General features: G+C 46.6%; 2 protein-coding genes across 3 annotated transcripts; both read left to right on the top strand.

Annotated features, from left to right (window-relative positions):
• The first annotated feature begins 536 nt into the window (after positions 1 to 536).
• On the top strand, positions 537 to 17,965 carry ranbp2 (RAN binding protein 2). The gene is made up of 31 exons (XM_047047678.1): positions 537 to 734; positions 1,302 to 1,369; positions 1,736 to 1,847; positions 2,006 to 2,158; positions 2,365 to 2,595; positions 2,772 to 2,914; positions 3,206 to 3,401; positions 3,547 to 3,687; positions 3,798 to 3,957; positions 4,047 to 4,228; positions 4,430 to 4,620; positions 4,865 to 4,988; positions 5,272 to 5,433; positions 5,588 to 5,725; positions 5,946 to 6,077; positions 6,196 to 6,408; positions 6,594 to 6,677; positions 6,842 to 6,983; positions 7,074 to 7,168; positions 7,266 to 12,063; positions 12,534 to 12,611; positions 13,434 to 13,598; positions 13,726 to 13,806; positions 13,984 to 14,183; positions 14,337 to 14,594; positions 14,670 to 14,874; positions 14,957 to 15,049; positions 15,164 to 15,312; positions 15,533 to 15,806; positions 16,383 to 16,732; positions 16,961 to 17,965. The coding sequence occupies exons 1-31, from the start codon at positions 663 to 665 to the stop codon at positions 17,264 to 17,266; spliced, it is 9,696 nt and encodes a 3,231-aa protein (XP_046903634.1). The 5' UTR covers positions 537 to 662; the 3' UTR covers positions 17,267 to 17,965.
• Positions 17,966 to 18,167: 202 nt separating this feature from the next.
• Positions 18,168 to 23,306, top strand: LOC124484936 (translationally-controlled tumor protein homolog). 2 transcript variants are annotated; one of them, XM_047046066.1, is made up of 6 exons: positions 18,168 to 18,308; positions 20,156 to 20,229; positions 20,617 to 20,801; positions 20,918 to 21,023; positions 21,853 to 21,969; positions 22,398 to 23,306. In XM_047046066.1, exons 1-6 carry the CDS (start codon positions 18,281 to 18,283, stop codon positions 22,398 to 22,400), a joined length of 513 nt encoding a protein of 170 aa, XP_046902022.1. In that variant the 5' UTR covers positions 18,168 to 18,280; the 3' UTR covers positions 22,401 to 23,306. The 2 variants fall into 2 exon arrangements, with proteins under 2 accessions (XP_046902022.1, XP_046902023.1); XM_047046067.1 differs by having other exon boundaries at positions 18,169 to 18,308; positions 20,156 to 20,259.
• The last annotated feature ends 128 nt before the right edge of the window (positions 23,307 to 23,434 follow it).

Genomic DNA, 23,434 nt, shown 5'->3' with positions numbered 1-23,434 from the left:
CCACAGTTAATTGTTTTGATGTGTTGTTATTTTTATGGAGGCATATGAAAATGTGTCAGTGTTAAAAGTAAAAGAGAATAGAAGTGTTCCCATATCTGTCGGATAAGGACAAAAGCTTGTAAGCCAGTTGGCCTACGTGGATATTATGCTCCAACCTTACATTTGAGAAGGTCATCATGTTACTTTTTGTTAAGAATATGCGTCCGTAAATCAAAGATACATAATTATTTAATCTGTGGTAAAACTTTATAATTGAGAGCGTCACTTGATTTTGAACAAGGGGTGACCAGTCAAATGACGGGACACGCGAACACGGGCGGAGCGGAATTTCAAATAAATCTGTTGGCCAACTGTGAAACTGTATAGCCAAAGAGAATGGCGATGGAAGAAACGGAGAAATCTGTTTATCAGATTTGATAAAGATAAAATCGATGTTTTCTTTATGTTTATCGCTATGAGAGGAACACAATCAGTAAACTTGAATACCACCACCTGACATTCCGAAAACGAATGCAAAAGCTGAACCCTGTTGGCCAATCACAGCCTTCACACAGAGTGTGCGCATTCTCAGGAGGAATTAAATAACGTGTGGCTTCTAAAATAATTCAGTGAAGTTTTGGTACTACGTTATTGCGATTTTGAAATTAGAAAAACGTTTAGCCATGCGGCGAAGCAAAGCCGAAGTGGACCGTTATATTTCCTCAGTACAAAATTCGTCTCCTTCACTGAAAGAGGTAAATATGCCGGTTTGACTGCGTCGCTGTTATAGCAAGCCTAGAGCTAGCTTTAGCTACAGTAGCTACTAGCCTAGTAGCTAGCATTCACTGCCAGCAGCCGGCCTGTCAGTGAGTGTATCAACCGTCTATTTGAAACCTTACAAGGGAACACTAATCAACTTACAGCCTGACGCTAGTCAAAGGCAAAATTAGTTTGTAAATAATGTTAAAATTAGAATGTTCTAGCTAGCAATAGCCTCTCCTCGTGTCCTACTACTACTACTACTAGCCACCTCGGCTGGAAAAAAAAGCGGGACAGGTTAGCAAACTAGCTAATATTTGAAATTAGTCAACAAATCAAGGTGTTTTATAATCGTGTAAGTGTGTAAGTTGTGACGGGTGGCTATCGATGCCTATTGATTAACTGATCAGTCATAATTAAAAGGGGTTAGTGTTGGCTAACTTGCTAGTAATTATGTTTTTACGGACATATGACTGTTCAGACCGAGGCCCCTACAGTTGTTGGCAACTAATGTTATCATTCAGTCTTTCAGGACAACTGTTAACCACAGTGTTTTTCTACAGAGACCAATAAAAGGATTTTTATTTGCTAAATTGTATTCTGAAGCAAAGGAGTATGAACTTGCTAAAAGGTAAGCCAGACCGCTACTGATGACATGCAGGCTGATGATGTTATTATTGCCACTTCCATGAACATTCACACATTTTGTTGCGTGTTATTAGGCTCAAGTTGATCTATTGTGCCAAAATGGGATATTGTTTTGTCGACAAAGTTCACGTAACAACAATACAAAATACAACATTAACACAATGCAATCACTAGTACCTAAAAATTGAGATTCATAACAAATACAAAGTACAAGGATAGTGCAAGGAATACTGCCAACGTGTTGTCTGCCATTAAACATGCCAATGGTTGTATTTTAGTCATACAGACTGTCGAAATGATTAGTCAACCTGATTAACTCATGTATTTCTCTCACTGTCCTACCTGACAGACATGTATCGGAATACCTCAAGGTGCAGGAAAGGGATCCCAAGGCACATAAATTCCTTGGTCAGCTCTATGAAAGAGAGGGAGATATCAACAAGGCAGTGGGATGCTATAAGGCAAGTGGTCACCCATGAATTTCAACACGCACTCCAGCGGTTTGTATATCTGTAAAACAAGAATGTCGGGTGCATATTTTGGAGAAGTATAACTACTGCAAAAGTATTTCTGGCACGCAACCCACTTATCGTGCGCTTGTGCCTCTTTGTTTGTTCAGAGGTCGGTGGACATGAACCCAGCTCAGAAGGACCTCGTCCTGAAGGTGGCTGAGCTCCTGTGCAGTAAAGCGGAGGATGACAGCAGGGCGGAGTTTTGGGTAGAGAAGGCTAGCAAGATGTTACCTGGCAACCCTGCAGTCTTCAACCTGAAGGTGAGATCAGCTAAACGAACCACGTCAATCTGAATGCTGTGAATTCAAATTAAATATAAATTAAAAAAAAACGATGAACAAACCGAAGCTTTTTAAAATGGCTGAAGTTAGACCTAACCCATCCAAACCCAACTCCGTATCTTCCAAGTTCCTCTTGAACCGGCAGCTGTCATCTTCATACGTGCAATCTCTCCGTCCGCATTCAGGAGCGCTTGTTGAGCCGTCGGGGGCAGCAGGGCTGGAACCAGCTGTTTGACCTGCTCCAGGCAGAGTTGGCAGTGCGGCCGTCAGACGCTCATGTGAACATGAAGCTGGTTCAGCTGTACACCTCAGATGGCAGACAGGAAGAGGCTGTCCGACACTGCCTCAGCACAGAGAAGAAAGGCCTTCTCAGACACAACCTGGACTGGTACACGACTGTGGTGCACACTCTGCAGGTTTGTAGTGCACACTCTGTAGCTAACTTGGTGCACAGAGTGCAGGTCTGCTACATACGCCCACAGTCTGTCAGCAGTGCTAGAATGTTGGCGCATTACACTTCAGATGCTTGTTAATTGAGTAATTATTTCATTACGTGTGTATGATGAGTGCCCTGATTGGGTCCATATTTCAGGAGTACCTTTACCAACCCAGTGTGATGTCCAACGAGAAGATGTGTAGGCAGCTACAGAAAGAACTGCTATTGGCCCACAGTAACCTGCTGAGACTCACTCTGTCTGGGAAAGGAGTGCAGCCGAGTGTGGATGCCCTGAGAAGGTGTGTGGGTGTCTTGTGTTTGTATGCTGGTGGGAGAGAGAGAGGGAGAGGGAGGAAAGGGGGGAGAGAGGGATCGAAACATTCAAGTGGGACCTGAGTGCTGCAGATAATCTTGTGCTGAGACTAATAGAAATCCTGGAGATTAGGTTTGCATGTGATCTGGTTTGCATTAGGTTTGCCTGTCACTTTGCATTTTAGCATTTCGTTTTACTTCCTGTGTGAGTTGCGTGTTACATTTTCTCTCTTCTTATGATTGTGTGTGTGTGTGTGTGTGTGTGTGTGTGTGTGTAGTTTTGACTGTGCCATGCATGCCCTGAATAAGACAACGGGCGGTGTGACAGACGAGCTGAGTGAGATGTTTTCAGAAATGAGGGGGCATCTTTACCTGCATGCTGGCACTCTACTGCTGAAGATGGCACAGGAGAAACTGCAACAGTGGAGGACTGTGGTCGATCTGGCTGGACTGTGCTACCTACTAGCATATCAGGTAAAGGAATGTCCCCCCCTCTCTCACATCCTCTTCCTCTCTTTTTCCCTCCCCACCATGCACATGTAGTTTTCCTCGGCCATTGTAGATTGCTATTGCACAGGTGTTGAATTACTTATTCATTTTTTCGTTCCTGTGCCTCTAGGTCCCCAGACCAAAGGCCAGGGTGTCTAAAGGTGACCAGTCTGTCCCTTCGCCCCTCGAGCTTCTTTCCAACGAGAGGCAGAGCCAATCAGGACACATGCTGCTTAACCTCAGGACTGACACGCACACGTTTGTCAGAGAGGTCAGCATTCGTCATCAAAGCTACGCCAAGCATGCATTTCTCTGTGCTCTGTCGCAATAAGTAGTGCTGACTTTGGCGGTGTAACTGGAACCATGTTGTGTGTGTTCTAGGTGGTGGAGACGTTTGGGAACCGCAGTGGGCAGGGATGTCTGTTTGAGCTGCTGTTTGGCCCCCAGGCTCCTGCCGGGGCATCCTTCATTGGCAACGACGACATCCGCTCCATCAACACCCAGGGCCCAGACTTGGCAGACCTAGAGAAATGGGACAAGGGTACGGTGTGCTTGTGTGCGTGGCTGAACAAATGTTTGCTTTGCGTTTTCAATATTCTAAGCCTGTTTCTCCCTTTTTTATATCTGTAGAATCCATCTTGCTGCATGGAGGGGACCTGCAGCAGTTGTGCTGGCTGGGCCTGCAGTGGTCTTTCCTGGGCCAGAGCCCGCCCCTCGGGCAATGGCTTAGGCAGCTGTTCCCCAGACTCACCCTGGAGACTTCCAAATTGGACACCAACACACCTGAGTCCATCTGCCTGCTGGACCTGGAGGTGGGTCGTGGAGATCTTGGTGGTTATGTTGCCGACTGGGGTCTTGCAGTATTCCTGATGTTTTACACGTTTGAATTCTTTCGATGCTTCAAATATTTAGTGATTCACACCAGAAGGCTCGTGTGTGTCTGTGTGTGTGTCTGTGTGTGTGTGTGTAAGGCACTTCTCACACACTCAAGCCTACTCTCCTGTTCTCTGCAGGTGTTCCTTTGCGGTGTGGTGTTCTGCAGTCACACCCAGTTGCAGGAGAACGCCAGGATCAGCTCTTCAGGCCAGCAGCAGCTGCTCAAAGAGCCTCGCTGTCTACCCCCGCCCCTCCTCCTCCTGCTCTCCACGGACAGGCAGAGGGAATGGTGGGACGCAGTCTACAGCCTCATCCACCAGCAGACCGCGTGAGCCTTTATGCCTATTCTCACTGGATCCACGGCAGTTTCCTCCTCTGTTGGTGCTAAGTGGAATACATTTCACTGCAGTACTCCAATTTGAATGTTAATCCTAGTCTCCAGTGCTTCTCTCAGTGGGGATAGCCAAAATGACATTTAAAGGCCTATCCCCCCCCCTCCCAGTTTCTGCAGCCCACAATGTATTGTAAACACAACTGTTCAGCGTGAGTGACACTTCCATGCGTCTGTTCAGGCCTGGTATGTCAGCCAAACTAAGGGTGATTGTGCAGTATGGCTTGAGCACCCTGAGAGCTGGAGAGAAACACGGTCTTCAACCCGCCCTGCCCATACATTGGGCTCAGCACCTCAGCCAGACGGTACGCGCACACACACACACACACACACACACACACAAGCCCATACACCTGTCCCTTTCTGTCACACAACACAACTGAACATGATATGGGCTAGGCGGAAATCAGCGCTCTCTGTTTTAGTGTATGTTAAGTATAACTCATACTTCCACTTAGTCATCATTTTCCTTGGACAGTGCATAGATGTGTGGTTCTCAACAAGGCGGGCTCGAATCCACATGACAGCCATCCCCATATTCACGCTGCCGTGTGTGTGTGTCTGTGTGTGTTTGCGGTTGATTTCCAGGGCGTCGGGGTGAACTCCTACTATGAGCAGAACGAGTACATAGGACGCAGTGTCCACTACTGGCACGTGGTGCTCCCACTGCTGGACAAGATCAAGCGGAGACGCAGCATCCCTGAGCCCCTGCAGCCTCTCTTCATGCACTTCCCCTCCAGGGACATACAGGTCCAACTTGATTCATAAGAGCACCTTTCTTATGGAAGGCTCCATTCAATGACCGTACCCGACATCCCTGCTTTTTGTCGGAACAGGTTGCGTTCCGTCCAGCGTGGGACAGTTATACGGGTCTTCTCACACCGCTGTGTGTGTGTGTGTGCAGGTCTCGGAAGTTAAGAGCTATGAGGAAGAGGCCAGGATAGCGTTTGCCACGCACTTGGACATTGAGGGTAAAACGGAGGAGGCCGTCGCTAGTCTGGAGAGCATCAATAACATCTCGTCCAACTGGCACCTGGCTCAGGTAGGTGTTTGGGGTCTGTAACAAGATAGTTTTATTGGACAGGATGAAGAAATGGCTCTCTAAATACTTTTTTCTGAGGAGAAAGTCTTTCTGCTTTTGAGTGAACAGTGGTGGCTGGTAATTGTTGTCATATTGGTGGTGTTCGTTTTACTGTTGTGAGTCAAGTTTCCATAATCAGTGGCTCTGACTGCATTGAACACAATCATTCTGTAATTGCCAGATCTTCCAACGCCTGTCAGAAGAGGCTTGTAATGGAGTAGAAGAGACCCAGGATAGGTGCATCACGTACCTCAGGAAGTTCAAGACCTACCTATCCAAGATCTACAACGCCAATGCAGATGACATGGATAAGGTGACGCATAGAATTCCCTCTGACTGCCCCTGTGTGTTCCAAAGAATAGGTTTCTGAATGCAACACTTCTGATAAATGACATCAATGGTACGATTCCTGACTGTGTATGTTTGTGCAGCTGCCAGTTTCGATGGAGGAAGTGATGGATCTCCTGAACGATGTGAACCAACAGCTGCGGGACAGCGGAGAGGCCATGGGTGAAGAGGACATGAATGGATGTCCAGCCCTCTCCAGTCCCAGTCAGTTCACAGAGACTGTTGCCACCATCTCTCACACTAAGTTGTCACCCTCCCCCAGTAAAGGGATCGTGTCACCTTCCAAGAGACACCAGGTAGGTTGAGTGGGTTTTACAGAATTTTTTTTGCGGTTAATTAACAATCTGCCTATGTTGCATATCAGGATCTCTTGCCAAGGGTTACTGCACATGTAAAATTGAGTGTGTGTTTGGGGGTGGGGGTAGAATCTAAAATGGGTTACTTCTGTCAATGATTGACATAATTACTGTTCTATGACCAGATATCACCCAAGGCACCACCCCCTTGGGTAGAAGACCAGAAGGCTCTTATCCAGAAGCTCTGTCAACAGGTGGAGGCGCTCAAGGTGGGCCTGATTTCTACCCGTTTCACTAATGCTGTCTAAAATGGATAAAGGTTTCAAACTTCCAAACACCAGAGATTTGCCATGAAGATAATTTTAAATAAATGTGCAGTACGTTTATTAAATGAATACTGGTTTTGATCGTCTTTTTTGTTTTTTTCTGTCAGAATGAAGTCCATGACCTGAGGCTCAACTCGTCAGAGAACGTTGCCTCGCCTCACCACAGGATGTATGGGGACAGTTACGGGGCCGAGGGCCTGCAGGAGAACTACCCACCAGCACAGACCTTCCATGGGGCCCCACTCACTGGTAAACTGGCTTGCAGCTTAGAAACACACTGGTGTTTTTAAGATTACATTACCAAAGGGATCTCTAACACTTGCTGTTTTTCTTAAACAGTTTCCACAACAGGCCCCTCCGTGTATTATAACCAGTCACCAGCTTATAACTCCCAATATCTTCTTCGCACTGCAGCCAATGTTACCCCAACTAAGGTAAGTTATGCCTATCCATGTTTTTCTGTTGTAGCCATATATCGATACAAGCATTCGTAATGTTAAAAAGCTTGTTATTGTATTTTCTTTTTTTTAGGCTCCAATGTATGGGATTAACTGTCTGCCACCACAACAGCGCATGTATACGTACCAGCAGCCTACTCACACGCCACCCCTGCAGACCACTCCAGCCTGCATCTATCCTCCCCAAGACCAAGTCTTTGGAGCGCCGCTCCGCTTCGAGTCACCAGCAACCAGTCTCCTATCACCTTACAGTGAAGAGTATTATGGCCATGGAGTCACTCAGCCCACCACCAACCCTCCCCTCCCTGAGCCTGGATACTTTACAAAACCCTCCACCGTTCCTCCGCAACCACCAAAGAGCATTGAGGGGAAGCCCATGGACTTTGGGAAGATCTCCTTCGGGCAGCAAGCCCCAGCTGAAACTCCCAAAGTGCCCAGTTTCGGCGCGGGGATAGTGGCCCAGTCCACCCCCTCTGCCTCATTCAAGTTCAACTCCAACTTCAAATCTAACGACGGGGACTTTACCTTTACGTCTCAGGCTAAAAACAGCGAGAGTCTACTCGGTCTCTTGACATCAGACTTGCCTGCCAAAACTGATGCGACTCCAGAGAACAAGCAACCCGCTATAGAGCAGCCTGGCAGCCAAGGGGGCATCTTCACCTTTGGCAGTAAAGCCACAGCCGGCTTCTCTTTCACAGACGCAGCACAGGGTTCAACTGGCCTATTTGGGAAAACGGAGCAGCCGTTCAGTTTCACCAACGTGGCCACGCCTGCGTTCGGGCTGCCTAGCGCTGCACAGGAGGAGAAGGCGGCCGAAAGCGACAATGAAAGCGCCCACGCGGAGGAAGACGAGGACGGCCCCCACTTTGAGCCCATCGTCCCCCTTCCCGATAAGGTGGATGTGAAAACTGGGGAGGAAGAGGAGGAGGAGATGTTCTGCAACAGGGCAAAGCTCTTCCGATTTGACGCAGACACAAAGGAGTGGAAGGAGAGGGGCCTTGGAAGCTTGAAGATCCTAAAGCACACCACGTCAGGGAAAGTGCGTCTGCTGATGAGGAGGGAGCAGGTCTTGAAGATTTGCGCCAACCATTACATCACTGCGGACATGCTTCTGAAACCAAACGCCGGATCTGACAAGTCCTGGGTCTGGAATGCTGTGGATTACGCCGAAGAAGTTCCCAAGCCCGAGCAGCTTGCTGTTCGCTTCAAGACTGCTGACGAGGCTACACTCTTTCAAATAAAGTTTGAGGAAGCCCAGAAGATCGTGCCCACATCTCCTGAAAAGCATGAGCCATTTGAGAAAAAAGAGGCCTCTCTGAAACCTCCTGCTCCCCAGGCGACGAGTTTGGCATTCCAGTTTGCGAAGAAAGACGGCGAATGGGACTGCAACGTGTGCTGTGTCAGAAATGCCGCCGCAGCGATTCAGTGTGTCGCTTGTCAAAGTGCTAACCCAAATGCTCCATCCAAGTCAGACAGCAATAGTGCAAATGAGGCTAAAGCCTTGACAGGTGGCGTAGCCTCAGTGGGGGGCTTTACTTTTGGATTTGCAGCTGATTCATCAAAAGCCGCTAGCTCAAGCTCCTCTAAAGGATTCGGAGCCATTGGCTGTTCCATGCGTTCTTCGTTCTTTAGAACCGGCAGTAGTCCTACACCTGCTACTTTAGGATCCCAGTTTGTCAAAAAACTAGGCCAGTGGGATTGTGACACGTGTGCTGTGACAAACGAGGCATCCGCAAACAGTTGTGTCTGTTGTCAAACACCAAACCCCTCAGCAAAACCTTCTCCCTCAGCCCCAACTGCCTCTTTCGGGTCAGGTTTTGGAGCTCAGTTTGTAAAGAAATCTGGGCAGTGGGACTGTGACACGTGTGCTGTAAGAAACGAGGCTTCCGCAAACAGTTGTGTCTCATGTCAAACACCAAACCCCTCAGCAAAACCTTCTCCCTCAGCCCCAACTGCCTCTTTCGGGTCAGGTTTTGGAGCCCAGTTTGTAAAGAAATCTGGGCAGTGGGACTGTGACACGTGTGCTGTGAGAAACGAGGCATCCGCAAACAGTTGTGTCTCATGTCAAACTCCTAACCCCTCTCTGAAACCAGCTGCTGCAGTTACATCAACAAAGTCTTCTGCTCAACCCCTTGTGTCTGGTTTTGGAGCTCAGTTTAACAAGAAGGATGGCCAGTGGGACTGTGACACGTGTGCTGTGAGAAACGAGGCCTCCACAAACACTTGTGTCTCTTGTCAAACTCTCAACCCCTCAATTAAAAGCACTGAAGTGGCACCAGCACCATCAAAACTATCAGCGTCAGGATTTGGATCTGCGTCTGGCTTTGGATCAGCCTTTTCTAAAAAGGATGGACAGTGGGACTGCGATGCCTGTCTTGTCAGGAATGATGTTTCCGCCTCTCATTGTGTATCCTGTCAGACGGCAAACCCCAATCCGTCCCTGGCGGCCATGTTTGCTAAGAAGGAAAGCCAGTGGGATTGTGACGCATGCCTTGTGAGAAACGAAGCCTCTGCCAGCCAATGCGTGTCCTGTCAGACGCCAAACCCCAATGCTAAAACCACAGTTCTTGCGCCGTCAAGCTCTTCCTTCAGCTTTAGCTTTGGAACCAAGAGTTCCTCCAGTCAACTGGCTGAAACTGGCTTCAAAACTGCTTTCACTTCCGCCAATGCTTTTAAGTTTGGTTCAAGCAAAGATAAAAGCTCCCCTGCTTCCTTCAAGTTTGAGGCTCCTCCTTCAACTGAGGATAATCCCCCCACTGCTGCAGGCTTCTCGTTTACCATGCCCGTCCCAGCCGGTGGTTTCAAATTTGGCACTCAGGAAACCCCTGCAGCTGACGCTACATCACTGGGGTCAGGGTCTGCATCCATGTTTTTAAAGAACATAGCCGAGCAACACCGGGAGAAAGAGAAGGAGTCCGTTGTCCCAATATCTGCATCAGAAGCACTTGTCGATAAGACAAACCAAGATGAAAATCCCCTCTTCACTGGGAAGCCCAACACATTCACTTTTGCAGACTTGTCAAAATCCTCACAGGGAGACTTTCAATTTGGCCAGACTGATCCTAATTTCAGAGGCTTCGTGAGAGCCGGTGAGCCGCTGTTCACGTCAGTGCGGCCCGGCCAGAGGCCCGAAAGCTCGGCTGATCAGGACGAGGAGGACATGTATAAAACGGAGGAGAATGACGACATCCAGTTTGAGCCGGTTGTCCAGATGCCGGACAAGGTGGATCTGGTCACGGGGGAGGAGGACGAGCAGGCACTTTACTCTCAGCGTGTGAAACTCTTTCGCTTCGACCCCACCACCAGCCAGTGGAAAGAGCGTGGCGTCGGTCTCCTCAAGTTTCTCAAGAACGCATCTAATGGCAGGCTGAGGGTTTTGATGAGACGAGAGCAGGTCCTGAAGGTCTGTGCCAACCACTGGATCACCACCACTATGAACCTCAAACCCCTGGCCGGTTCAGATAAGGCCTGGATGTGGTTGGCAAACGACTTCTCGGATGGAGATGCCAGATTGGAACAATTGGCTGCCAAGTTTAAAACCCCGGAGCTTGCAGAAGAGTTCAAGCTCAAGTTTGAAGAGTGTCAGAGGCTGCTGTTGGACATACCCTTGCAGACCCCTCACAAGCTGGTTGACACAGGAAGAACTGCACACCTCATTAAGAAAGCTGAGGAGATGAAGTCTGGATTAAAAGACCTCAAGTCCTTCCTCACCGATGACAAAACAAAGATCAAAGACAATGCCAGCCAGGCAGGGGACACAACAGCTAGCAACATCTCCAGTTTAGTCATCAAACCACATGCTGATAGCACAGGCCCTACCTTAGAGTGGGACAATTATGACCTGAGGGAAGAGGCTCTGGATGACAGCGTTGACACGTCGGCCTATGCTTCTCCAATAGCAAGCAGCCCCATCAGGAAGAACCTCTTCCGCTTTGGGGAGCCGACTCCTGGCTTTAGCTTTTGCTTTCAGCCAGTTGTCAGTCCTTCCAAGTCCCCTACCAAGCTAAACCAGAGCGGCGCGTCGGTGGGAACAGACGACGAGAACGATGTGACGCAGGAGGAGGAGAGGGACGGACAGTACTTTGAGCCCGTGGTTCCTCTGCCGGATCTGATCAACACCTCCACCGGAGAGGAAAACGAGCAGGTGCTGTTCAGCCACAGGGCCAAGCTGTATCGCTACGACAAAGACCTTAAACAGTGGAAGGAAAGGGGTATCGGGGATCTCAAGCTGCTGCAGAATTATGACACCAAACGCGTGAGGCTGGTCATGAGGAGAGACCAGGTCCTGAAGATCTGTGCCAACCATTGGATCAACTCAACCATGAAGCTCGAGCCCATGAAGGGTGCTGAGAAGGCCTGGGTCTGGAGTGCTATCGACTTTACTGAAGGGGAGGGGAAGGTGGAGCAGTTAGCGGTGAGGTTTAAACTGCAAGACGTGGCCAACTCCTTCAGAGACGTCTTTGATGAGGCCAAGGACGCCCAGGAGAAGGAGATGCTGGTGACTCCAGTTATGGCCACCGAGGCCACACCACATGAGACAGCCACTGGAACGACCACCCCATTATGTGGGAAGGCAGCCATTTCTGTGCTTGAAGAGGCCACCAGGGAACGCACAGAGCTCCCACCCGAGACCTTCCACACGCCAGACAGCAAGTCCTCAACCGCCCCACCACACAGCCTCTTAAACCTGCCCAAGACGGTCGTCTCTCCACCCAAGTTTGTCTTTGGCACACACACCCTCCAGAAGATCTTTGGCAGCCCCACGTCTTCCTCGGAAACGGAGGGTTCTTCAGCAAGCTCCAAGCCTAGAGACAGCGGCCCAGACCCCCCCACCTCTTCTGCAACCCCTGCCTTCAAGATCCCGGAGAAAGGTGAGACCTTAGAAGTTCAAGTGCACTATCTTGACTGGATTTTGTTCTGTGTTTCAGTTTAAAATGCTTGTTTTTCATTTTAACGGCAACCTATGATGGCGTTTCCCCATTTTCCCCATTGTGTGATTCCATTCCATTGTTTGTTTCATCGCACCACTTCACACCCGGTGTGACTGTCACACTGGGGAATCTATCCTGTCAACTCAACAAAATCAGTACCAAATACCTCAACTCTGAATTGAACACTTGACATACTGGGCATACAGTTACAAACTGTTTATCAAGTCTTTGAAATGTAATACATTTTAAATAATCAAATATGATAATTCATATTTCACTTTATTAAGCAATTGTGTTTGAGCACAGAGTTTTGAGCATTCCCCAGGAGAATTCCTCTCTCACACATCACACACATTCAACAACCCAACAGCCTTCTAGTTTGTCTCACTTCACCAACCATTATTTTTTAGGCTTGGATTTTAGGCTTTTCAAAGATAACCCAATGGCTTTTTGGACCTGCACATCATCCACCCAATCTGAGCCCCCAGGTACTCTGGTCACTGCACTGTGTGTGTGCTGTGACATGTCATGTACACAGCTGTCACTTGCCAGCCTTCAGAGGCTCGACATAACCTCAGCTGCACGGAGTGGAAAACAACAAACCTATACTGCCCAAATGTCGCATGTTTAAGTGTATGTGTGTGTTTGTGTGTCCTTGTATGCTCGAGAAAGCCATCATTGTCCTTTCCAATAGCCCACACATGACAAAATGACCCATTTGCGAGCAATAAGTGGGTACATTACAGCTAGGTTCTGTTCTCTTGGCTGAAATTCGACACAAGGAGATTCCTGCCAAGAGCCCTGAGAGGAATGCAGTGTGCGGACCCTTGGCGTCACACACATTTTTAGGCCTGGAGGTGTAGCAACAGTGTGAAAGTTGATCCCCTGCCGGATCTAGTTCACACCAGATTTATGCAGACGTTTTTTTAGTAACTGTCTTTATTGGGTAGTTGGTGGATGTTAATCTACAAATCTGTTTGAACATCGGGAAGACATTTTAAAACTGAAATTTCTCTGTCTGGCCCAGTTGGTTAAAATGTATACCTGGAGATTGTTGGTAATATACATACGAAGATTAAGCTTATGTTTAGTTGGAACGTTCTAGCGTAATGAATGCATGATACCAGGTTTTGAAATGCACGTGTTCAGTATGAAACTAATCCCTTGTGTAATACCGATTTCTGCACCTGTCTGCTCTGTCATACGTGGCCATATCTCATTTGGAGTGACATGCAACAAGAGTGATGCACACGTGCATCAAGCTCCCCGCCGACCGTGCAGCCTGCTTCACTGTCGCTCTCTCGTTCCAGTGCCCCCTCAGGACGAGCGAAGCAGCGTCGAGTCTGACCCGGAGGTGGTCTATGTGAGGGAGCCCACCCCGGAGCAAGCTGCGCTAGCCAGGGAGCTGCTGCTGCCCCTCACCTTCTTCTGCTACCAGAATGAGCCGGGCTACATCAGCGATGACCAGCCTGATGGTGAGAAGCCATGCGGCGCGGGCATCTTTAGGCCTCGCCCCCACCTTTTTGGGGGGGGGCTGCCACCTCCGTTTCTAGTGAGACCGTGAGCTAAGTCAGGATGTTGTGTCTGTTTGGGTTACGGCAGATGAGGACTTTGAGATGGCGGTGAAGGCCTTAAATGGAAGGCTGTATCCTGATCCACTTCAGAGGATAAGCACAATCTCAAGTAGGTTTCAGGCTAATGACATTTTGATGAAATTGGCTTGAGTTATTTTTCATAGGAACTGGATAACGCTTTAAACTTTTTTTTTTTTTCTTTTTTTTTTTTTACTGTCATCAGTTAATTTAATTAGTTATCCAATTATTTTACTTGTGTCATAAGAACCTCATGCTTTCCCCCCAGGCTCCCAGGTAGAGGCCTCCGGGGTGGATACAGACTGTGAAGTGGTCTGGGAGAAGAAGCCCACTCTCGACGAGGAGCAGAGGGCCAAATGCCTCCTGCTGCCCCCAACCTTCTTCTGCGGGGTGGCCAGTGACAGTGAGGCCGACAAAGACAAGCCTGAAGACTTTGAGACAGAGGTCCGCAAAGCCCATGATGCTCTGGTCAGATACTTTTGTATCACACATACACACAGGGAAACTACTCACAAGATCTTGTAATTATCCTAGAAATTTTTTTTGGTCCCAGACTCGGATGTGTTTTTGTTTTGTTTGAATGCAGCGTCGCTCAAAATGGTTTGTTTTTGTTTTGTCCAGAATGCCCAGAGGAGCACAGATGCCGCCCTCTCGTCTCAGACTCCAGGTCAGATGGCTAGCAGTAAGGAGGCTGAAACCTCCACAACAGAGGAACAGATCCCAGCCCAGATTAGAGCCTCCAGCAGCAGCCCTATAGACCTGTCCACCAAGAAGACGGAGGAGAACCCTGAAGCACACACCTCCCCTGCCCCAGCCGTCTCCCCCCCTGCCCCAGCCGTCTCCCCCCCTGCCCCAGCCGTCTCCCCCCCTGCCCCAGCCGTCTCCCCCCCTGCACCAGCCGTCTCCCCCCCTGCCCCAGCCGTCTCCCCCCCTGCCCCAGCCGTCTCCCCCCCTGCCCCAGCCGTCTCCCCCCCTGCCCCAGCCGTCTCCCCCCCTGCACCAGCCGTCTCCCCCCATCTTCTAGCGGAATCCACCTTTGCTCCAGCCGTCTCCGCCCTGGCTCCAGCCTTCTCCGCCCCTGCTCCATCCAACTATTCGTCAGCTGCAGCAGACTCTACCACTGTCAGCACAAACTTCACCACTACTACTATTACTGAAGGTGAAATGGATTGCTACTATTCTTTCATTACAAAATTAAACATTTATGGAGTTTGTTTCTGAACCGTTTTCTTTTTTCTCAGACGCTTCATCCTTTGGCTTTAAGACCGATGTAGGAGGGTTCTCATTCGCTGATCTGGCCCAGAACACTGGGGAATACGCATTTGGACAGTCAGGTAGGTTTATGTTAATGCCAACTGAAAGGATCACGGAAAAACTAAACGATCAGATAAAATGGTTTCAATCAGCAATGCACATTCTCTGAACTTGTCTCTATTTTTCTGTGGTAGATTCTAACTTCTCGTGGACAGGCGCTGGTGCCACAGTGTTTGGAGCTGCACCACCACCTAAGAAGGATGGAGAGGAGGCGGGGAGCGATGAAGACGATGCTGCTGATAATGCAGACATTCACTTTGAGCCTATAGTGTCATTACCCGAGGTACACCGTTCACGGATCGAACCAGAGAATCTTATTCCCACAAACCAGCCTCGAGTTATTCAGACTCTTCTGCCTACAAAACCGTCCCATTTTTAAGACACTGTACAAACGACGATGAATTTGCGTCCGATTATTGGCCCCTTGATGAATTCAGAGAGAAACACAGAATGTGTATGGCATCAGCTCTGTAACAGTCCCTGTGGTTCGCTGTGTGTTCAAGGTGGAGACCAAGTCGGGAGAGGAGGATGAGGAAATTCTGTTTAAGGAGCGCACCAAGCTGTACCGCTGGGATCGGGACCTGAACCAATGGAAGGAGCGTGGCGTGGGAGACATCAAGATCCTGTACCACCCAGAGAAGAGGTTCTACCGGGTCCTGATGAGGAGGGAGCAGGTGCTGAGGGTGTGTGCGAACCACACCATCTCCCTGGCCATGGACCTCAAACCCATGAACACCTCCGCCCAAGCGCTGGTCTGGACCGCCACAGATCACGCTGGTGAGGAACACTGAAATGGCCCCAACTGTATTTTCTTTTTCTTTTTTACAGTACTCGTCTAAACTTTGGAGACGTAGATGTTTACAGCCAGTAGGATTCTCACTTGGGGTGCGACAGGTGTTAGGTTCAAATCCCAGATGAGCCCACACTCCGTACAATCTGGTCCTAGGTGATAACAACCAAAAAGAATCTACAGGCCCAATTGTAGTTTAATCTGATAGTATATCTTAAATACTGAAATGATACGGTGAGGCATGACGGTCAGTAAATGAGTTGCTCGAGTGGTTAGTCTTCCGTGACAAATGTTGGGAGGTGTATAGGCAACAGAGAGTAAAAGTCGGAAACGGATGGCCTTTTTATCTTGCAGCATCCCCTGGGCACACCAATATGGTGTGTAATAAGGATATTGTCATAATATACTTAACTTTATAGATGTACTAGTGTGTATATAATGATTCTAACATCCTTGTATTGGTAAAAAAAAAACTTTGGCCCGTAAGCCGAATAGCTTAATGACCTGTGGTGTTTACTTTCTTCTGTCTCCATCTTTTTCTCCCCTACTTTCTCTCCCTCCAGAGGGCGAGGGCAAAGTGGAACAACTGGCTGCCAAGTTTAAAACACCCGAGCTGGCCGAGTCCTTCAGGAAAACCTTCACCGAGTGTCAGAGCCGCATGGGCCAATCAGATTCCTTGGCTATGACGTCACCCCAGATGTCCAGAGCCCAGGAGCACTCCCGAGAGTCCAACCCCCGAGTCTACCTCACCATCACTGCCGACACCGAGGCGCTAGGAACCGTCGTCATCGAGCTGTTCTCCCACATCGTTCCCAAAACGGCAGAGAACTTCCGGATCCTGTGCACAGGACAGAAGGGCTTCGGCCTCCGCGACTCCATCTTCCACAGGGTCGTTCCTGACTTCATGTGCCAAGTGAGCTGTGGGGACGGCTTGGGGAATAACTGTGGTCCTAATGAGGAGGAGGGGGGGTTCAGTTTGACATAGATGGGAGTATTAGTGGTAGCTTGTGTACTGTCATAACTGGCATGTTAATGTATAATTGCATAAAGCATGAGACTAAATAATGAGGTTGAACCACATCAATTTGAGTCGAGCCGTTGCAGTTGTCCTAACCTCGTCTGTGTCCCGATTCTCTGTCAGGGTGGAGACATCACCAGCCAGGATGGAACTGGAGGCAAATCAATCTACGGGGGGAAGTTTGAGGACGAGAACTTTGACGTGCGCCACACGGGTCCAGGCCTGCTCTCCATGGCCAACCGGGGGCGGGACACCAACAACTCCCAGTTCTTCATCACGCTGAAGAAGGCGGAACATCTGGACTTCAAACACGTGGCCTTTGGCTTCGTCCAGGAGGGCATGGAAACCGTCCGTCAGATGGGCGAACTGGGCACCAAGACGGGCAAGCCCACCAAGAAGATTGTCATCACACAGTGTGGACAGCTGTAGGACAGGTGGCACCGCAGACGTTCTCATGAGGGAACGTCACACCTGTAGGACACCTCTGCTGACTTGGGTTCTGTACCCTTTGATTTGTCCAAAATTAGCACACTAGATTTGACTGAAATGTAGGAAGTCACAGATTTGAGACTACTAAGGATTTTAAGATACTTTTGGATGCACCCCTTTCTCTTACAGGGATTACATCTCCTCCTGAGGTCTACACCTGGCAACAGATCCAAGACTTGGATATATTTGTGTGTATAATGTATATGGACTTTTTAACGTGATTTTCTTTGCATGTGTTTCACCGAGAGTTGAAAGCGCTGGTTCCTTTTGGATGCACCCTAACTTGTTTTTGTATAAAGAAGTCTTAATTCAAATTAACAAGGGAACGTTGTTTAAAAGTAAAGTAAAAGAAACTGTTCCTTACCTCCTACTGTTTATTTTTTAGTTGTCTTATTGTTTTTCTGTATGCATAATGTGTAAATTATTACGCTAATACACCTATGCTTTCCCCTTAACTATAGAAATATCAAGAGCAGTAAGTTTGCATGACACTTATAGTTATTATATTCCATACAGTATCACTGTGGAAGAACGATGGTTGGTATGGGATTATATCTCTAGGGTTGAAAACATTATTTTGGGGAAATAAGATGTTGGAGAATGTAGGCCTATGTTTTTGGAAATAAAGTTGCTTTATAACTAACCCACGGTTGGAGAGCATATTTTAGTTCGTCTAGGTGCATACTAATATAACCCTATATGAGAGAAAGGGGTTAAAGAAAAAAAAAAGGAAAAAATCGGAAGTGATGCAGGTTGACACAACTGGTTTATACGTCCACTCTCCACTAGAGGGCTGATTTTTATGTTTGATTTTATATTCAGCTACGTTTGTTAATGACGTAGACGTCTAAATACACCGCACCTACCAATGTACGGCCCTATAGGAGCAAACCCGGTAAAGAACAAGGCGGGGGCACTGCTATCTTTCTGCTGAGATCTTGTCAATCAGATAAAATGATCATCTACAAGGACATAATCTCTGGTATGTCTAACGGGTCTAATTATTTTCCACTTCTGACGTTTTATAGGAATAGTGTGCTAGTCAAAAAGGTAACGGTCTGCACGGCTAGGCTAGCAAGTATGAGCTGAAGACCGTGAAAAGGGGCCGTTTTGGTGATGCCGACAAGGCCTTGAGATGGTTAAGCTCACGCGTGCATTTATCACTGAGTTATGTATAATAAAAGGCGTCATGAATGGTGACATTGAGCCAAGTCCGTTTTTAAAAATATTTTTTTTATAATCGATGTTGCCATATGCATAATGTTTGCTATCTATACCTGCCGCGTTACTTCCTGCTCTAAGGAATTTCCTGGTAATTTAAATAGCAGAAAAGACGTGGGATGACACGTAGCCTATGTCTACGGTAATTATTTGCCGACCTGAGGCCACGTTTAACGTGACACATTTAAAGACCATAGCTGCTGACAAAACAGACCAATGTAAAATAGGTTTTTGTATTTCACGTTCGACATTCATTTGATATTCGGCAAATGCCACACAGTGAATTAAAGGCCATAGCTGCTGACAAAACAGACCAATGTAAAATAGGTTTTTGTATTTCACGTTCGACATTCATTTGATATTCGGCAAATGCCACAGTGAAGTTATTTTAGGGACCGGGGTAAAACTATCATTATAGTTAGGAAACGTGTTCCTTCTTGCAATGTTCGGCCTAACACCAACTGATACAAATGATGCCTGGTCCAGAGTTATGTAGACTCCAAAGTACATCAACAAAATAAAATATTATTCAACTGCTTCTGCACCTTTTTTTCCCACATATATAATATATATATATATATATAAGGTGCACCATTGGAAAGATTTATGTTTGGTTTATTAAAATAAGGAAATGGAAAGGCTTGCGAAGCCGAGGGAGTTGAGAAAGGGTGAGGGTGTTGTCTCCCAATGCAGGGAGTGTACAGGCGTCATTAAATATCCCTTGGGTTCTTAGAAACCCTAAAAGAAAGTGAGAGAGGGATAAAAAGAACATAAAGGGGTACTAAGCTCAAGTCTGTAAAGTGAATGTAGCTTTTTCACGGGCCCTCCTCAATAGTGCTCATCATACAGCACAGAACAAAACAATTACTTACATACAATATAAAAACATGTTCTGATTTTGATATTGAAATAAATGTACATTCCACTAAACGTTAGACAATCGTAAAGGCAGGAATTCAGGTCACACTGGATGTAGGCCTTGTGTGTATTTCGTTCTTGCAAACACAGTTACTGAATCTGCATCTTAATGCACATGTCAATTCAGATGCGCTGATTATATACAATCTGATTGTTTAAACGTATTTCGAGCAAACTGAGATGACCCGAATATCTACATGTTTCTGGTCTGGCCTACTTCCACACCCTTTGTTTACTCTATATTAAATATATTCTGCATTTATCGAAAAAAACAAGAACTGGATGTCCTATCAATATTAGATATGGACACGTCTAAACCAAATCGGATTCTTCCAAATAAAGTGTGTGGACTTCAATCTGAGTTTTTCACACATTGGTTTCCCTAAAAAATATTCCCAACATTTGGAATATCCAAAATGGCATTTAATAGATGTAGTCATGCTTAATGCAAGAACATAAGTAAACCCACATTTTAATGAAAAAGAAACTAAATCTCATTACAAAGAAATAAAATACTGAAACATTTATTAAAAATAATATAGATTTCGTATTAATTAGGAGGACACTTGAAGAAAATAGGGTATGGAAATGGCCTGAAGAAAAACAAGCAGACTATTATAAAAACAGTTCCAGCTAATGTTATATGAGACTAACATGAAATGGCTATCGTGTTTTCTCTTCATTTTGCAGGGGATGAAATGTTCTCAGACATTTACAAGATCACAGAATCGCCAAATGGAATTTTGTATGAAGTAGAGGGAAAGGTGCGTCCACATTGAAAGTAGCTGTATACTGTGAGTAGATATAGTATTGGCACATAAGCACCCGTAGATGTATTTTGCATGCTGACTTTTGCGTACGTCTACAGGGGCAAATAAGGTAATTTACGTATTAAGTATGAGGTATGAAGGTGTTCGGCTATTCAATCTTGTAAGTAGTCTGAACCTGTACAACATAAAACTACTGACAACTGAATAACTTATCTTCACTGCCACTTTGCATTAGTGTAATGACGTATTTTTGTCACATTTAACCGGACTGAGTTAGTCTTTATAACGTTGTAAGCCTATATCAGTGCTCAGTCCTTCACGATGTCCCCCACGTCATCCTTCCCTCCTGTCATTTCCTCTTCCCTCTCTTCCTTCTCTCAGATGATCAGCAGGACGGAGGGCATCGATGACAGTCTGCTCGGGGCTAACGCCTCGGCAGAGGTGCAGGACGATGGCTGTGAGAACAGCACAGTCAGCGGGGTGGACATCATCCTGAACCACAAGCTGCAGGAGACCCCCTTCGATAAGAACTCCTACAAGGCCTACATCAAGGAGTACATGAAGGCGTGAGTGTGCGCGAAAGCCGAGAGAGAAGGCTTCCTATTCGTGGTTTGATTCGTAGCTTTGGATTCCATTTGGTGTATCCCCTATAACTTGGCTTCCTGTCCCATATCCTGTTCAGGATCAAGTCCAAGCTGGATGAGACCAACCCAGAGAGGGTCAAGCCCTTCATGACGGGAGCTCAAGAAGAGGTGAAGAACATCATGGGCAACATCAAGAACTACCAGGTAATACACAGATCCTGTTCAAATAGATTTCATGTTCTCTCTCCTTTACAACTGCATCAGCATTGCTCACCGTCAGCTTGATAATTATGCCGATACTTTTGCTCTCTTATGTTCCAAGTCATTAACATAGGATGGAAGCAAGTATATTCTACGTTTTGCTTTTACTTTGAACTTTTAATTCTTCTGCAACTGCACATCGAGGTACGGAGTGAAGTGAATTGATGACAGTGAGGTCGCATGGGCCTGTGGATACACTTTATACCAGGCCTGGGGAAAAGCTGGGACACCCAGTTGCATGCTATTTTGTGATAGCCAGCAATCACAATTTGAATCATGTGAACAAGTGCACAAAGCTCTACCTTCATATTAAGTCCTATAAATGATTGTGAATTTTACGGTGTGACAAATGGTTGGGAGTTTAAGATGTGATATAAATGATATAGAATAAAGATGTGATAAACATAATTGGGAATTTAAGGTTTGTGTACGTAACTTAAGTTAACAGAGACCTTAGATATAAGATATGTTACAAGCGCTCATCAGACTGCCTAGCCAGCTATCGTTCCAAAATTAGGCTCCTAAGAATGGGTAGGCATCCTTAAGCAGCAAGCTTGGAATGAGTTAATTAATCAAACACCCCTTTCTCACAAGGAGCAAATAGTTCCATGTCACTTGTACATGCAACTTTCATTTCTCCATCTACCTGTAACTTGATTGTGTGTGTATAAACCTACATATGTCTTTCAGGCTTTTAAGTTGTTTAGAGTCGTGTTCAAGTCTCTGTAATGATGGCCTGGTGACATGGATGTTTTTCCACCGTCTCTGTCAGTTCTTTACAGGGGAGTCGATGAACCCTGAGGGTATGATAGGCCTGCTGGATTACCGTGAGGATGGCACCACCCCCTACATGATCTTCTTCAAAGACGGCCTTGACATTGAGAAATGCGTAAGAGCTTTTGGCTTGTTTGGAGACAACCACACACCCTCTGAGCCCTTTTTCTTTAAGCCTCTCAAAACTGCTGCGGAAAGCAACCAGACATGCATTTCCATTTGGGTTCTGCCCTTGGGTTCACTCCTTGCGATCCTCTTCCACCTGTCGGGAGCCATGTCAGTGATGCTCTGAATCAGACTCTGCATCAGTGTCTACCCACTGGTCTGGAGCCCAGCCAGCTATACACTATTTACTGTACACAAGCCTTCCTAGCCGCTGACTGAGCATGCCGACACACCTTTGACTGCCAGTTTTCAAAGCCAGTAGAACGGATGTTCAAATAAACCTGTTTACGCATCGAATCAATATCGTATAAAGTGCATTTAAAGTGTGTGTACATGTTTGCCTACCCAGAATGCTCACCTGTCCTTCCTTGGTTACAGTAACATCCCGAGGACCACTGCTTTTCTATTGGAGGATGCTTCTAGATTCCGGACCGACCAGACCACTCTTTTACACAATGTTTGCAATGCAAGTTTATTTTCAATTACTTATTTAATTGGTCCTCCATGTCAGCGCTGACTTATTAAACCCACAGTCTGTATTACTGATTAATGATTGATTATAGTATTGGATAGAATTGGGTGTTTGCAGTGTGCAGGTCAAGGCCAAAGCAAAGGATGGTTCAGATTGAAACATTGAATAGAACAAACATGATACTCTGCCATGCAGAATAAGTAGTCACTGCCTTTCTGTTCTGCACATTTCTCTCTCCGACGTTTACAGTGTCATGGCTGGATGATCAAATAGTGAATTCTCTCAGGCCTCCATCAGCTGGGTTCTAAGTTCTGTAAGATCACTGGTTCTCAACTGGTGTGTCCTGACCCAAAATCGCCCATATGGCCATCGTTCGCTAAATTACGCTGACAAAGAAATTGACCGAGGGAAGCCCGTCTTGGTGTTGAGATGACCGAGTATCCCTCCAACGATGCAATCAAAATCATCATACCATATAACACAACCCATCTTTGTTAGTGGCTTTTCAGCTCTGTTCCAGCTAAAGACTAAATACAGGAACAGAATGGACATTGAACACAAACTGAGTGGCTTTGTCGATCATCACGCCAGACATTGAAATACTGCACTATTGTTTTGTGAAATAAATGACAATGGTTCCGAAAAATAATAGTTGTGGTTGTGACTTAATGACTAAGGACAAAATATAGGGCTAGGTCAGTTGAGAACCACTGTTAGCAATTCACTTCATTGACCCAGAAGGAAATATAACATGATCCCAGGATAGCTTTGGATTTCTTGATTTCAGTGTGAAAATAAAAGTAACATTGAATTAAGGTACTGTTGTGCTTTTTTGTCTTTATATTCAAGTAAACACAAGTATGCCCAAAGTTAAAGTTATTTGAAGTACAAAACCACACAGCACATGGAATTTCCTGAGTTGCCTACAACAACTCTTGTAAAT

The sequence above is a fragment of the Hypomesus transpacificus genome, chromosome 23, assembly GCF_021917145.1.
Source record: "Hypomesus transpacificus isolate Combined female chromosome 23, fHypTra1, whole genome shotgun sequence".
In the NCBI taxonomy this organism is placed as follows: Eukaryota; Metazoa; Chordata; class Actinopteri; order Osmeriformes; family Osmeridae; genus Hypomesus; species Hypomesus transpacificus.
The sequence above is the reverse complement of the archived record's forward strand: the minus strand, read 5'-3'. Positions and strand labels throughout refer to the sequence as shown.